This window comes from Mobula hypostoma, chromosome 17, assembly GCF_963921235.1.
Source record: "Mobula hypostoma chromosome 17, sMobHyp1.1, whole genome shotgun sequence".
Classification (NCBI taxonomy): Eukaryota; Metazoa; Chordata; class Chondrichthyes; order Myliobatiformes; family Myliobatidae; genus Mobula; species Mobula hypostoma.
In genome coordinates, this window is record NC_086113.1 from 6044213 (window position 1) to 6057014 (window position 12802).

The 12802-nt window shown below is 40.3% G+C and overlaps 1 protein-coding gene across 7 annotated transcripts in view; it reads right to left on the reverse strand.

The window, feature by feature from the left end:
• The window catches only part of LOC134357810 (sodium bicarbonate cotransporter 3-like), a 147856-nt gene that overhangs the window by 47215 nt on the left and 87839 nt on the right, over positions 1-12802 (reverse strand). For all 7 annotated transcript variants that reach the window (XM_063069485.1, XM_063069487.1, XM_063069486.1 and 4 more), the window contains 4 exons: positions 11258-11345; positions 8870-9016; positions 7254-7357; positions 2831-3005 (listed from right to left, as the gene is read on the reverse strand). In XM_063069485.1, coding sequence (XP_062925555.1) covers positions 2831-3005; positions 7254-7357; positions 8870-9016; positions 11258-11345 — 514 coding nt within the window. The remainder of the gene's footprint in view (positions 1-2830; positions 3006-7253; positions 7358-8869; positions 9017-11257; positions 11346-12802) is intronic.

Consider the following 12802-nt stretch of genomic DNA (forward strand, 5'->3'; position numbering starts at 1 on the left):
TGCTACTTGCAAGTAGCAAGTAGTGTACAAAGATTACCACTGCTTTGTACACTAACATTTTGGTGTCTGTTCAGAAGTCACGATCACGAAAGACTCTTGTTCAGAGGGTCTTTTAAGAGACTCCTGGATAGGTACATGGAGCTTAGAAAAATAGAGGGCTATGGGTAACGCTGGCTAATTTCTAAGTAAGTACATGTTCGGCATAGCATTGTGGGTCAAGGGGCCTGTATTGTGCTGTAGGTTTTCTATGTTTCTGTTGCTATGAATGAATGAATAAGTAAATAAATAAACAAGAAAATTGAAACTTAAGAAAATTTCAGATATGCTCTTTCTACACACTTCCTAAACTGATTGTTTAAAGATTATAATATTCTATTCAAACTATTCACCTTTAAATATCATCTCTTTTTATTACTTTTTAGCAACATAATATTATGGATTACAAGTTGAAACCAGGTATCCATGTGATTTTAATATGCATCTCAAAATGCTTTGAGATGATTTTATAGAAGCAAGCCAGTTGTAGATTTACACAAACCCTTAAGGAAATAATTTTGCCAGGTCTTCTTTTATATTGCTCAATAGCTTGAAGATACATGTATTATCTGAACTTGAAGATACTTTAATTACAATGAGAGAACTGTTACATTATTATTATGTTATTCTGCTATAAGTGCACTATAAGGTCATGGTCAATTTGCTCAGGTCCTTCAGAATTTGAGCTACACCAAAAGTCTATCATATTTAAAAATGCTTGGCAATTTTAGGTTTCTGGTCAAAATTCCACACCATTTCAAAACCGTTGTGTCTGCGCAGCAATATACCATTATTAATATATTGAAGCACAGACTACAAAATTGTGTGTTACAAAAACGGTAATGTTGTCTCAAGCAACACACATAAAAGTTGCTGGTGAACGCAGCAGGCCAGGCAGCATCTAAGGGGTGCACTTGACGTTTCGGGCCTGGATCCTTCATCAGGACTAACTGAAAGGAGAGATAGTAAGAGATTTGAAAGTGGGAGGGGGTGGGGGAGATCCGAAATGATAGGAGAAGATGGGGGGGGGGAGGGGTGGAGCTAAGAGCTGGAAAGTTGATTGGCAAAAAGGAAACCAGGCTGGAGAAGGGAGACACGAGGAATTCTGCAGATGCTAGAAATTCAAGCAACACACATCAAAGTTGCCGGTGAACGCAGCAGGCCAGGCAGCATCTCTAGGAAGAGGTACAGTCGACGTTTCGGGCCGAGACCCTTCATCAGGACTAACGAAGGGTCCTGACGAAGGGTCTCGGCCTGAAACGTTGACTGTACCTCTTCCTAGAGATGCTGCCTGGCCTGCTGCGTTCACCAGCAACTTTGATGGGTGTTGCGTGGAGAAGGGAGAGGATCATGGGACGGGAAGCCTGGGGAGAAAGAGAAGGGGGAAGGGGAGCCCGGAGGGTGGACAGTAGGCAAGGAGTTATAGTGAGAGGGACAGAGGGAGAAAAAAAGAGAGAGAGAAAAAAAGGGGGAAAAATAAAACTATTTAAAAAAATATTAAATGAACAAATAAGGGATGGGGTGTAAAGGGGCGGAGGAGCATTAACAGAAGTTAGAGGTCAATATTCATGTCATCAGGTTGGAGGCTACCCAGACGGAATATAAGGTGCTGTTCCTCCAACCTGAGTGTGCCTGCCTGCTGTATTCACCAGCATTTTTTGTGTGTGTTGCTTGAATTTCCAGCATCTGCAGATTTCCTCGTGTCAACGTTGTCTCAAAGCTAGTTTACATGTCTTCACTTTTAACAGCAACAGAACCAGGCCAGTCAATTCCTGGCAGGTTGTTTGGTCACTCAGGGAGAATGCCTTACCCCCATTTAGTTGGTAAAATTCCACATTCCCCAGAACATACTGGTACAATTCACAGAGAGCATCCTACCCACATCAGCCATTACTATCTTGCTTGGTGCAGCATCCTCTCACAATATACGAAAGCTACAGTGAACTGTCAGGCCAGCAATCTACCATCACTGCAGGACTTCTGTATGTCCAGGATAAAGGAATTGGGCAGGAAATACCATTGTGGACACTACCCACTCAGCACTTTTTGTTTTCAAAATATGAGAAATTCTGCAGATGCCGAAAATCCAAAGCAACGCACGTAAAATGCTGGAAGAATTCAACAGGACAGGCGGCATCCATAAAAATGAATGAACGGTTGACATTTCAGGCCAAGAAGAGTTCTGAAGAAGGGCCTCAGCTTGAAATATCGACTGTTTGTTAACTTCCATCGATGTTCCTGACCTGCTAAGTTCCTCCAGCATTTTGTGTGTGTTGCTTTGCCTTTTCCAAAAGCTCCCTTGTGAAAAGTACAACAGAGCAATTAAAACAAAAACTTCACACCATCTTAAAAGCTTATTACCCCAGACAGCTAATCTGATCAACCATTCTAATTAACCCATCCCACCACCCTCTGGCGATTACCCCTGTCACTGCACTGTAAACATTTTAAATCATTTTTATAACGTTGTTTATATTGTAAATAGATGCTGGTATTTATGTATTTTGTACATTTTATTCCATATCCGTATTTTAACATACAACTTCATTTTTGTATAATTGTTTATCGAATGTTGTTTTTTGTTATATGTCGTGCCCTGATCAACACACCACAGTAAATTCCTAATACATGTATGTGGTGAATAAATACTTGTTTTCATATTCCTTCCAAAATACAAATAAATGATTAATTGGTAAGACCCTACAAAAAGGTAGTTTTCCAAACAAAATTCAATTGTTTGCCATAAACAGGACACAGAGGTAGAAATAAGAAAAAGAATGACTCAAATACGTACTATTCTATTTTCTGTTGCTTCCCCAAGCAATCCGCCAAAAGTGATGACAGGAGACATACAAGCACAATAAAGGAATAGAATGGAAGCTAGGCACTGCAAACTAATTGCATCCTTGAAGTCACTCAGGTAAAATGGCCACTTCCTTTTGATATCGCGGATTAAGCCACCAAAGATCCTGTGAAGCAAATTAGGAAGTTTATACAAAACTTAAGAATTCAACAACTTACTTTAAATGCACATAATAATCTGCAGAAACAAACATTTATTAACTCAATCTCGGACAAAGATATTTGTAAGCTCAATCACTACTCAACCATGTTAACGAAGCAATAAATTTTAAGGCTAATTTAAGTTATAGTTAAAGCAACACATACAAAATGCTGCAGCAACTCAGCATGCCAGGCAATCTGGGTATAGGGCCGCCTCTGCCCCCAGCTTTCTGCTTTCCAAAGGGATTGCCCCCTACATGACTTGTCCATTCATCCCTCCCCACTGATCTCCCTCTTGGCATTTATCTTGCAAGCAGAAAAAGTGCTACTACACCTCCTCCCTCACTACCGTTCAGGGTCCCAAACTGTCCTTCCAGGAGAGGCGACACTTTACCTCTGAGATTGCTGGGGTCATTTACTGTATCCGCTGCTCCCAGTGTGAGACCTGACGTAGACTGAGAAACTGTTTCACTAAGCACCTGTACTCTGCCAGGAAAAGTGGGACCTCCCAGTGGCCACCATTTTAATTCCACTTCCCACTCTCTTTCCAAAATGTCAGTCCATGGCCACCTCTACTGTCACGATGAGGCCACACTCAGGTTGGAGGAGCAACACCTTATATTTTGCCTGGGTAGCCTCCAACCTGATGGTATGAACATTGATTTTCTGAACATCCAGTAATGCCCCCTCCCTCACCAATTCCATCTTGCTCTCTCACCTTATTTCCTTACCTGCCCATCACCTCCCTCTGGTGCTCCTCCTTCTTCCCTTTCGTCCACGGTCTTCTGTTCCAGATTCCCCCTTCTCCAGCCCTTTATCTCTTTTACCAATCAACTTCCCAGCTCTTTACTTCATCAGTCCCCCCATCCCCAGTTTCACCTATCACCTACTACCTTGGATTTCTTCCTCCCCTCCCCACACATTCCAAATCTGACCTCATCTTTTTCTGATGAGGGGTCTCGGCCTGAAACATTGACTGTTTACTCTTTTCCATAGATGCTGCCTGGCCTGCTGAGTTCCTCCAGCATTTTGTGTGTGTTAAGTGGATTGCAGATCTGCAGATTTTCATTTGTTAGTAAGTTATAGTTAAATTAGTTTACATAGAACATGAACATTACAGCACAGTACAGGCCCTTAGATCCACAATGTTGTGCCAACCTTTAAACCTATTCAATGATCAATCTAACCCTTCCCTCCCACATAGCCCATTTTACTACAATACATGTGCCTATCAAAGAGTTTCTTAAATGTCCCTAATGTATCTGCTTCTACCACAACCCCAACAGAGCATTCCACATACGCACCACACTCTACGTAAAGACCTTACCTCTGGCAACCCCCGTATACTTTCGTCCAGTCATCTTAAAATTATGCCCCTTTGTATAGCCATTTCCACCCTTCAAAAAAGTCCCTGGTTATCCACTCTGTCTTTTCCCTGTCATCCTGTACACCTATATCAAGTCACCTCTCATCCTCCTTCGCTTAAAAGAGAAAAGCCCAAGCTCGCTCAAACTATCTTAATAAGACATGCTCTATCATCCAGGCACCATCCTGGTAAATCTAAGTTACATTAACTGTTCTATTTATTATAAGTTATTATAAATTACTATGATTGCATATGGCACATTTAGACGGAGAGAAAATGTAAAGATTTTTACTCCTCATGTATGTGAAGGATGTAAGAAATAAAGTCAATTCAATTCAATTCAAAATCTCTTCTGCACCCTCTCTAAAGCTTCCACATCCTTCCTATAATGAAATGACCAGAAATGAACACAATATTCCAAGTGTGGTATAACCAGGGTTTTATAGAGCTGCAACATTATCTTGTGACTCTCGAAATTTAACCCAGTAACCGTGCTGAAGTAGTAAAAAAAGTTTCATTTTTAGTCCTGAATGTTTCTGGCATCTCCAAGCCTGAATGCTTGAAAACACAGTGAGCAAAACAGTTTTGAATTGTCTTACTGCTTATTTCTCACCAACCATCAGTGACAATAATCACTACTTTTTAAACACAGACACACGCAACCGACGCTATTTAAAAACTGTTTGCTCTGAGCACAATGTAGTCTTGCTAATGGCTACACAAAAGCAAGTGACTGAGAAAAAACATCCCGTGAAAGGATATCATAAACACAAGAGATGGCACAGACGCTGGAAATCCAGTTCATACACAAATGCTGGAGGAACTCAGCAAGTCAGGCAGCATCGTTGGAGGGGAATAAACAGTCAACGTTTCACGGCTGAGACCCTTCATCAGGACTGAAAAGGAAGAGAGCAGAAGCAAGGATAAGATGGGGGAGGGGAAGGAGTACAAACTGGCAGATGATAGGTGAGACGAGGTGAGGGAGAAGGTTGGGTGGGTGGGTGGGTGGAGGAGAGGGATGTTCCACCTTCTTATTCTGGCTTCTGCTCCCTTACTTTCCAGTCCTGATGAAGGGCCTCCACCCAAAATGTTGACTGTTTATTCCCTTCCACAGAAGCTGCCTGACTGGCTGAGTTCCTCCAACATTCTGTGTGTGTGTGTGTTACTCAAGATTTCCAACATCTTCAGAATCTCTTGTGTTTATGGGAAAGATAGCAGGTAAAGCGTGCTAATGGAAAGGGGAAAAAGCAACCACTGTCACTGATGGAGGACTTCAAAAACTCTGGTGGCTTCCTACAGTGTTTTTAGTAATGAGTGTCTGGCATTTTCTGCAACAATGTAACCCAGAATCAAGAAGAGGGCAGGCCGTGTTTGTCTCAAGTCACAGATACAGATTCGATGACTCTATTTGATTTGAGTCGCAGATACAGACGCTCTGGCCCGAGTCCATGCCAACAATGTTGGGTCTGGGCCCAAAACATCGACTGCTTATTCCTCTTAGACCCTGGCCCCTCCCCTCCATGTGTTCATAATTAACACGAGTCAGATTTACCTAGCTGCCAAAAATGCATGAATGCTCATTTACCACATAGTTAAAGGTAGTGATCAACAGACAGAAATGCAGAGAAACTAAAACTGACTTGATGTTATTCAAAGAATTGACTAAGACATGAAACCAGTTTATACTCTAGAGGAGCAAGACTTCCGCTTGACTCAAAAGAAATTTGCACAAACACGTTTTATTGGATAAAGAAAGAATAAAACAAAAGAAAAAGAAACAAAGCTGATGCCTTTCATGTCAGCAGCAGAGATACAAAGACCAATAAAAACCATTTGGAATCAGCAAGACCTTCAAAGGGGGAATTTGAAATAAAATTGACACAGAATGTTAACATCAACTCCATTTCACCATTGAGAGAATAAGGTGGAATAAAACAAATTGGGGACCGTATCTACAAAGATGCTGCCCAACCCGATGAGTTCCTCCATCAGATTGTTTATGTTGACTCTATCAACAGTGCTATTGAAATAAAAATAAGGGCATCTAGATACAATGGGTATTACTTTGCATCAGTATTTACAATAGCTGAACAACCTTGGAGAAGTAATACTTTATGAGGGAAGGAATGTCACCAAAATTATTGTAATGGCAATATGGAGAGTAAGCATACGATCAAGCAGGAGTTCCCAACCTCGAGTCCACGGACTCCTCAGTTAATGGTAGGGGTCCATGGCATAAAAAAGGTTGGAAACCCCTGCTATAGAGTGACTTATCCCCAGGACTGGATAGGAAATATACCTAGTTCAGAATTTGAAAATAGAATATATCCACTCATTATCCCTGTTTGACTAGGTGACTTGTTGTGTTTCATTGCTGCCATGGGTGGTGATAGAACCAGATACATTAGAGACTTTTAAGAGAAGTTTAGATAGGCACACGTGAGGAAAATGAACTTCATGTCGGTAGAGAGGGTTAATTAGGTTGGTCATTTGATTACTACTTTAATTGTTCGGCACAACATCGTGGCCAAAGGGTCTGTTCCTGTGTTGTACTGGCCTATGTTCTATGTTCTAACAGAAACTCGATCTGTTTCTGTTTCAGCTTGTATTTACAAAACATTACCATAATCTCACCCTCCTCAAACTTTTACAACCTGCCTGTCCGTCAAAACATATTCAAAATATTGTATATAAAACACAGAAAAATTAAAAGCCAAGGGTAGCATTAAAACACATTACTGCTATTTCATTCTTTGCTCTACTAACATCATTCAGCTTATATGCACTAATTTATGACTAATTTCATAGGTAACAATTACTTCCATAGTGATTAATATGTAAAACAAACCTTCCAGTACGCTCTAGTTCTGGCCCAGTATGATGTTCTTCGTGATTTGGGGCTCCATTGGTAACCGTTGAACAATTCGGAACGGGAGGGAATTTCCGCTTTTCCTTTTCAAATGTATGAAACAGAAGTAATTTAACAAATGAGCTGCAGCATTTCATTTGCCTTTTTTTTCTGATCTTACTAGAACTAGAGCTCATTTGTTAAGGGTGAAAGGTGAAAAGTTTAAAGGTAACTTGAGGGGATCTTCTTCACTCAGACGGCAATGAGAGTGTGGAACTATCTGCCAGTGGAAGTGATTGATTTGGGTTTGATTTCAACACTTAAGAGAAATTTGGATAAGTATATGATTGGGAGGTGTTCGTAGGGTTATGGTCTGGGAGCAGATCAATGGGACTAGGCAGATTAATAGCTCGACATGGACTAGATGAGCTGAAGTGCCGGTTTCAATGATGTATTGTTCTATGACTCTAAAACTAGAAATGCAAAATTAAATTACATTTTCAAAAGTATTGAAAGGAAGTATTGTCTAAAGCTAAAGTAATTGATAGCCCCAATATGTGTAACTTTGAACCAAACGGAACAGGGATAACATAAGCAGAACAGCTATTGAACATTGATTGAGAGAGGGTGAACAAAATATTGTTTCAGAAAAAGAGGCAATTTTTTCCTCAAAAGGAGTCTGTTTGTTATTCTTCAAACTGCTGCCGTTATGAATATGGGCAAGTGTGCGGGCAAGTGTAAATGAATATCCAATCAATTATCAAGAATGGAAAAATGCATTTTAATTAACCAAAATCCACCATTTTTGATGGTGAGTTAAGCTAAACAATCTTGAATTTTGATTAGACGATGTAATTTCCAGTACAAAAGTGTGAAGGAGAACAAAATAATTGTTATTCTGGATCCTTACTTTTCCCAAGCAGTGTGTTATTACTGCCCGTTACACCACTGGCATTGAGCAGCAATGAAGGTCATCCACCTCGATGGTGTTCAGGGCTTCTTTCATCATACCAGTAGCTTCCTTTCAGTTTTCACTGCAAGCCCCACAAGTCCCAGGTGGAGACTCAGGAATACAGTCATAATCAGATGTAGAAGGGTTCTTCATTGCTGTTTCTATAACAATTCTGTTTTACCAGTCAGGGTTCACCGAGCTGAAACCCTGAACCTGGAGAAATGATCAACATCTTCACCCACTAATGGACCCCTCCACACCCCCAACCACCACTACTTTAACATTTTCCATCAGTTACCTGTGCCTGGCATCACTTTATGAACATACAATCAAACTATCTATATAAGCTATCTTATGTACAAACGTATTTATATTTATTATTTTTTGTGTTCTTTATCTTATTGTGTTTTTTTTCTGCTGCATCCGATCCGAAGTAACAATTATTTTGTTCTCCTTTACACGTGTACTAGAAATGACATTAAACAATCTTGAATCTCGTGTACCTGTACCTGCTGTCACTTTATGCACAGTACACAATGAATGTATACACACTAGTATATTCAATCTATGTATATAGGCTATCTTATGTATTTATATTTATTGTATTTTTATTATTATCTTCTTTATCTTATTGTGTTTGTGAGACTGTAATTATGATTCTCACCTGAGATGGGACACATTTTGGTGGTTCAATTCGTATTGAAGGATCCCACTCACCCGGGGGGAGTACAGTAACTTGATCTAAAAATTCATCTATTCCTGCCAGCAGGTCAGTACGATCCTTTGCTTTATAGGCAACATCGTGGAAAATCTTTGGATAGGAATACATATATAAAAACACATTCATTATCTACTTCATTTAAGTACAGATCCAGTAAGATGACCATATTCTTTCAACAATTGCAGTTTTAAAGCTAATATAAGTTATCTTAATTGTTTAGGGTTTCAAAGATAGTTTACGGTACAGCACACACGAGGAAATCTGCAGATGCTGGAAATTCAAGCAACACACACAAAATGCTGGTGAACACAGCAGGCCAGGCAGCATCCATAGGAAGCGGTACAGTCGACGTTTCGGGCTGAGACCCTTCGTCAGGACTAACTGAAGGAAGAGTGAGTAAGAGATTTGAAAGTGGGAGGGGGAGGGAGAGAACCAAAATGATAGGAGAAGACAGGAGGGGGAGGGATGGAGCCAAGAGATGGACAGGTGATTGGCAAAAGGGATACGAGAGGATCATGGGACAGGAGGCCCAGGGAGGAGGAAAAGGGGGAGGGGGGGAAAAACCCAGAGGATGGGCAAGGGGTATAGTCAGAAGGACAGAGGGAGAAAAAGGAGAGTGAGAGAAAGAATGTGTGTATATAAATAAATAACGGATGGGGTTCGAGGGGGAGGTGGGGCATTAGCAGAAGTTAGAGAAGTCAATGTTCATGCCATCAGGTTGGAGGCTACCCAGACGGAATATAAGGTGTTGTTCCTCCAACCTGAGTGTGGCTTCATCTTGACAGCAGAGGAGGTCATGGATAGACATATCAGAATGGGAATGGGACGTGGAATTAAAATGTGTGACCACTGGGAGATCCTGCTTTCTCTGGCGAACAGAGCATAGTTGCTCAGCGACCGTCAGGTCTCGCCAATATATAGAAGGCTGCACCAGGAGCGCCAGATGCAGTATATCACCCCAGCCGACTCACAGGTAAAGTGTTGCCTCACCTGAAAGGACTGTCTGGGACTCTGAATGGTGGTAAGGGAGGAAGTGGAAGGGTATGTGTAGCACTTGTTCCGCTTACAAGGATAAATGCCAGGAGGGAGATCAGTGGGGAGGGATGGGGGGAGACAAATGGACAAGGGAGTCGCGTAGGGAGCAATCCTTGCGGAAAGCGGGGGCGGGGGAGGGAAAGATGTGCTTGGTGGTGGGATCCCATTGGAGGTGGCAGAAGTTACAGAGAATTATATGTTGGACCCGGAGGCTGGTGGGGTGGTAGGTTAGGACAAGGGGAACCCTATTCCTACTGGGGTGGCAGGAGGATGGGGTGAGAGCAGATGTGCGTGAAACGGGAGAGATACCTTTGAGAGCAGAGTTGATGGTGGAGGAAGGGAAGCCTCTCTCTTTAAAAAAGGAAGACACCTCCTTCGTCCTGGAATGAAAAGCCTTATCCTGAGAGCAGATGCAGTGGAGACAGAGGAATTGCGAGAAGGGGATGGCATTTTTGCAATGACAGGGTGGGAAGAGGAATAGTCCAGGTAGCTGTGAGAGTCCGTAGGCTTATAGTAGACATCAGTAGATAAGCTGTCCCCAGATATAGAGACAGAAAGATCAAGAAAGAGGAGGGAGGTGTCGGAAATGGACCAGGTAAACTTGAGGGCAGGGTGAAAGTTGGAGGCAAAGTTAATGAAGTCAACGAGCTCAGCATGCGTGCAGGAAGCACAGCCAATGCAGTCGTCGATGTAGTGAAAGAAAAGAGGGGGACAGATACCAGTATAGGCTTGGAATATGGATTGTTCCACAAAGCCAACGAAAAGGCAGGCAGAGCTGGGACTCATACAGGTGCCCATGGCTACACCTTTAGTTTGGCGGAAGTGGGAGGAGCCAAAGGAGAAATGGTTAAAAGTAAGGAATAATTCCACTAGACGGAGGAGAGTGGTGGTAGAGGGGAACTGGTTAGGTCTGGAATCCAGGATAGTAAATTTAATTTAGAATCAGAATCAGGTTTATTATCACTGGCATGTGAGGTGAAATTTGTTAACTTAGCAGCAGCAGTTCAATGCAATACATAATCTAGCAGAGGGAGAAAAAAAAGTACACAGTAACAGTAGTACACAGTAATTATAATGGAATTTATTTACAATTGCACTTTATATATTTTCTAAAATGAAGCAAATTTACTGATCTTTTTCATATAAACATTTATTTTATAGATGAAGTATTAGCTTAACTGAAGAGTAATGAAAGGAAGCAAGGTCTCAGCTTCACAATATTTTAGTTAAAGTCCATCGCAGACTGAAAATACCCAAAAGGCCCATTATAATGAGGTAATTCCCTTGTAAACTTGCCTCATCTGTCATTAAGGTAGCTATTGATCTACCAATTTCATGATATTGCTGTGCTTTGCCTGACGGTCCCAACATAAGAAACAAAAATCTGAAAGGAAGGAAATTACATGTTAGAAATTAAATTATTCCAATTTGCTTGGTATTACAACAAATTTATACCAATGAGCCAAAAGCCAATTCCTATCATCACTTTTTGCAGATGGCAATGTAAGTACCAAAACTTACAACATCAACAAAATCATTCTACAAGTATATCGAATTCCTGATATCAAGGAAGCGATAATCTGTATTTTTTGGATTAATAAAACACTCCATGTGTGAACTGTATTATTAGCAATATATTGGCTCTGAAATCTATTTCATCCACAATATTTTTGAAAATATATTAAATTAATAACACACATATCAATGAAATAAGAAGTTATTGTAAGACATTTTATTCCCAGAACATTTACTTTCCATACTCTTCCCTCCACACAATTATAAATCTATTATTTATGTAAATTCGTGTTGGGGTGATTTATTAAGTCCATGAAACATTTTATTTTGCTGATTTTAGCTAAATAACTAGCTCAGAAAATCTATATAATTTGTTGCTTAAACAGTTAGTTTCCTATTATGTTATTAATTAATTGAAGCAAATCTATCTAACCAAAATATTTACCAATCTTTAAAGTTAAAGCAAGCATTAAAAATATTTAGAGGAATAAATTGCAGATAATCATGAAACAAGTCCGATATAGGATTTGACATTTAAAGAGTCTCTGTCCACCAGAAACATTTCACAAACTTGAGTACTGGTAGTTTTGGACTTACTACACCTTGAGGTTAATGAAAACAAACTCAATTGTCACACAAACATTTGAAGTATCAAACTACTGTCCTTTATTCAAAATAAAACCCAAGGGCATCTGGAACAACATAGCCCACATTCATCACAAATCCTTTTCTTGGCAATAAATGGATCGTGAACTCCAATGTTACATAGCAAGTTTACTTAAATACAGCTTATAAGAAGAGATGGAACAGCATTCCTATATTTACATCATAGATTTAAAAAGGAAATAAAAATCCCACTGTGCTTCACTGAAGTATAATCAGATCAAGGTAGAAGCTAAGAAGAAAGGAGATGAACCTCAGGGTAGTATATACATGCTTTGATAATAAATTTATTTTGAACTTTGAGATAACTGGAGTAGCAAGTGAAAGCTTAGCCACAGGAATTTATTAGGGAAATAATATCAGTGAATTCAAAGAAGAAATGTACATAAGATCAGACTGAAAGGAATACAGAACATTGGTAAGGGGCACAGCTTAATAAAGTTCAATCTTGACCTGAAGATCACATTTCAAATCAAAACAGTGGAACAAGGGTCACCTCTGATAGTGATGATATGTTGGTCAGGTGGAATATGCAAAGGTGAGGATATCGGTTAAGATGGTGCAACCGAACATGTGCAACAGCTTCCCAGTAGTGAAAAAGCTAAGAAATCCAACCAAAAAAATCACTAAAAATACCTTTCCTGAGGGAAATAGTGTTAAATT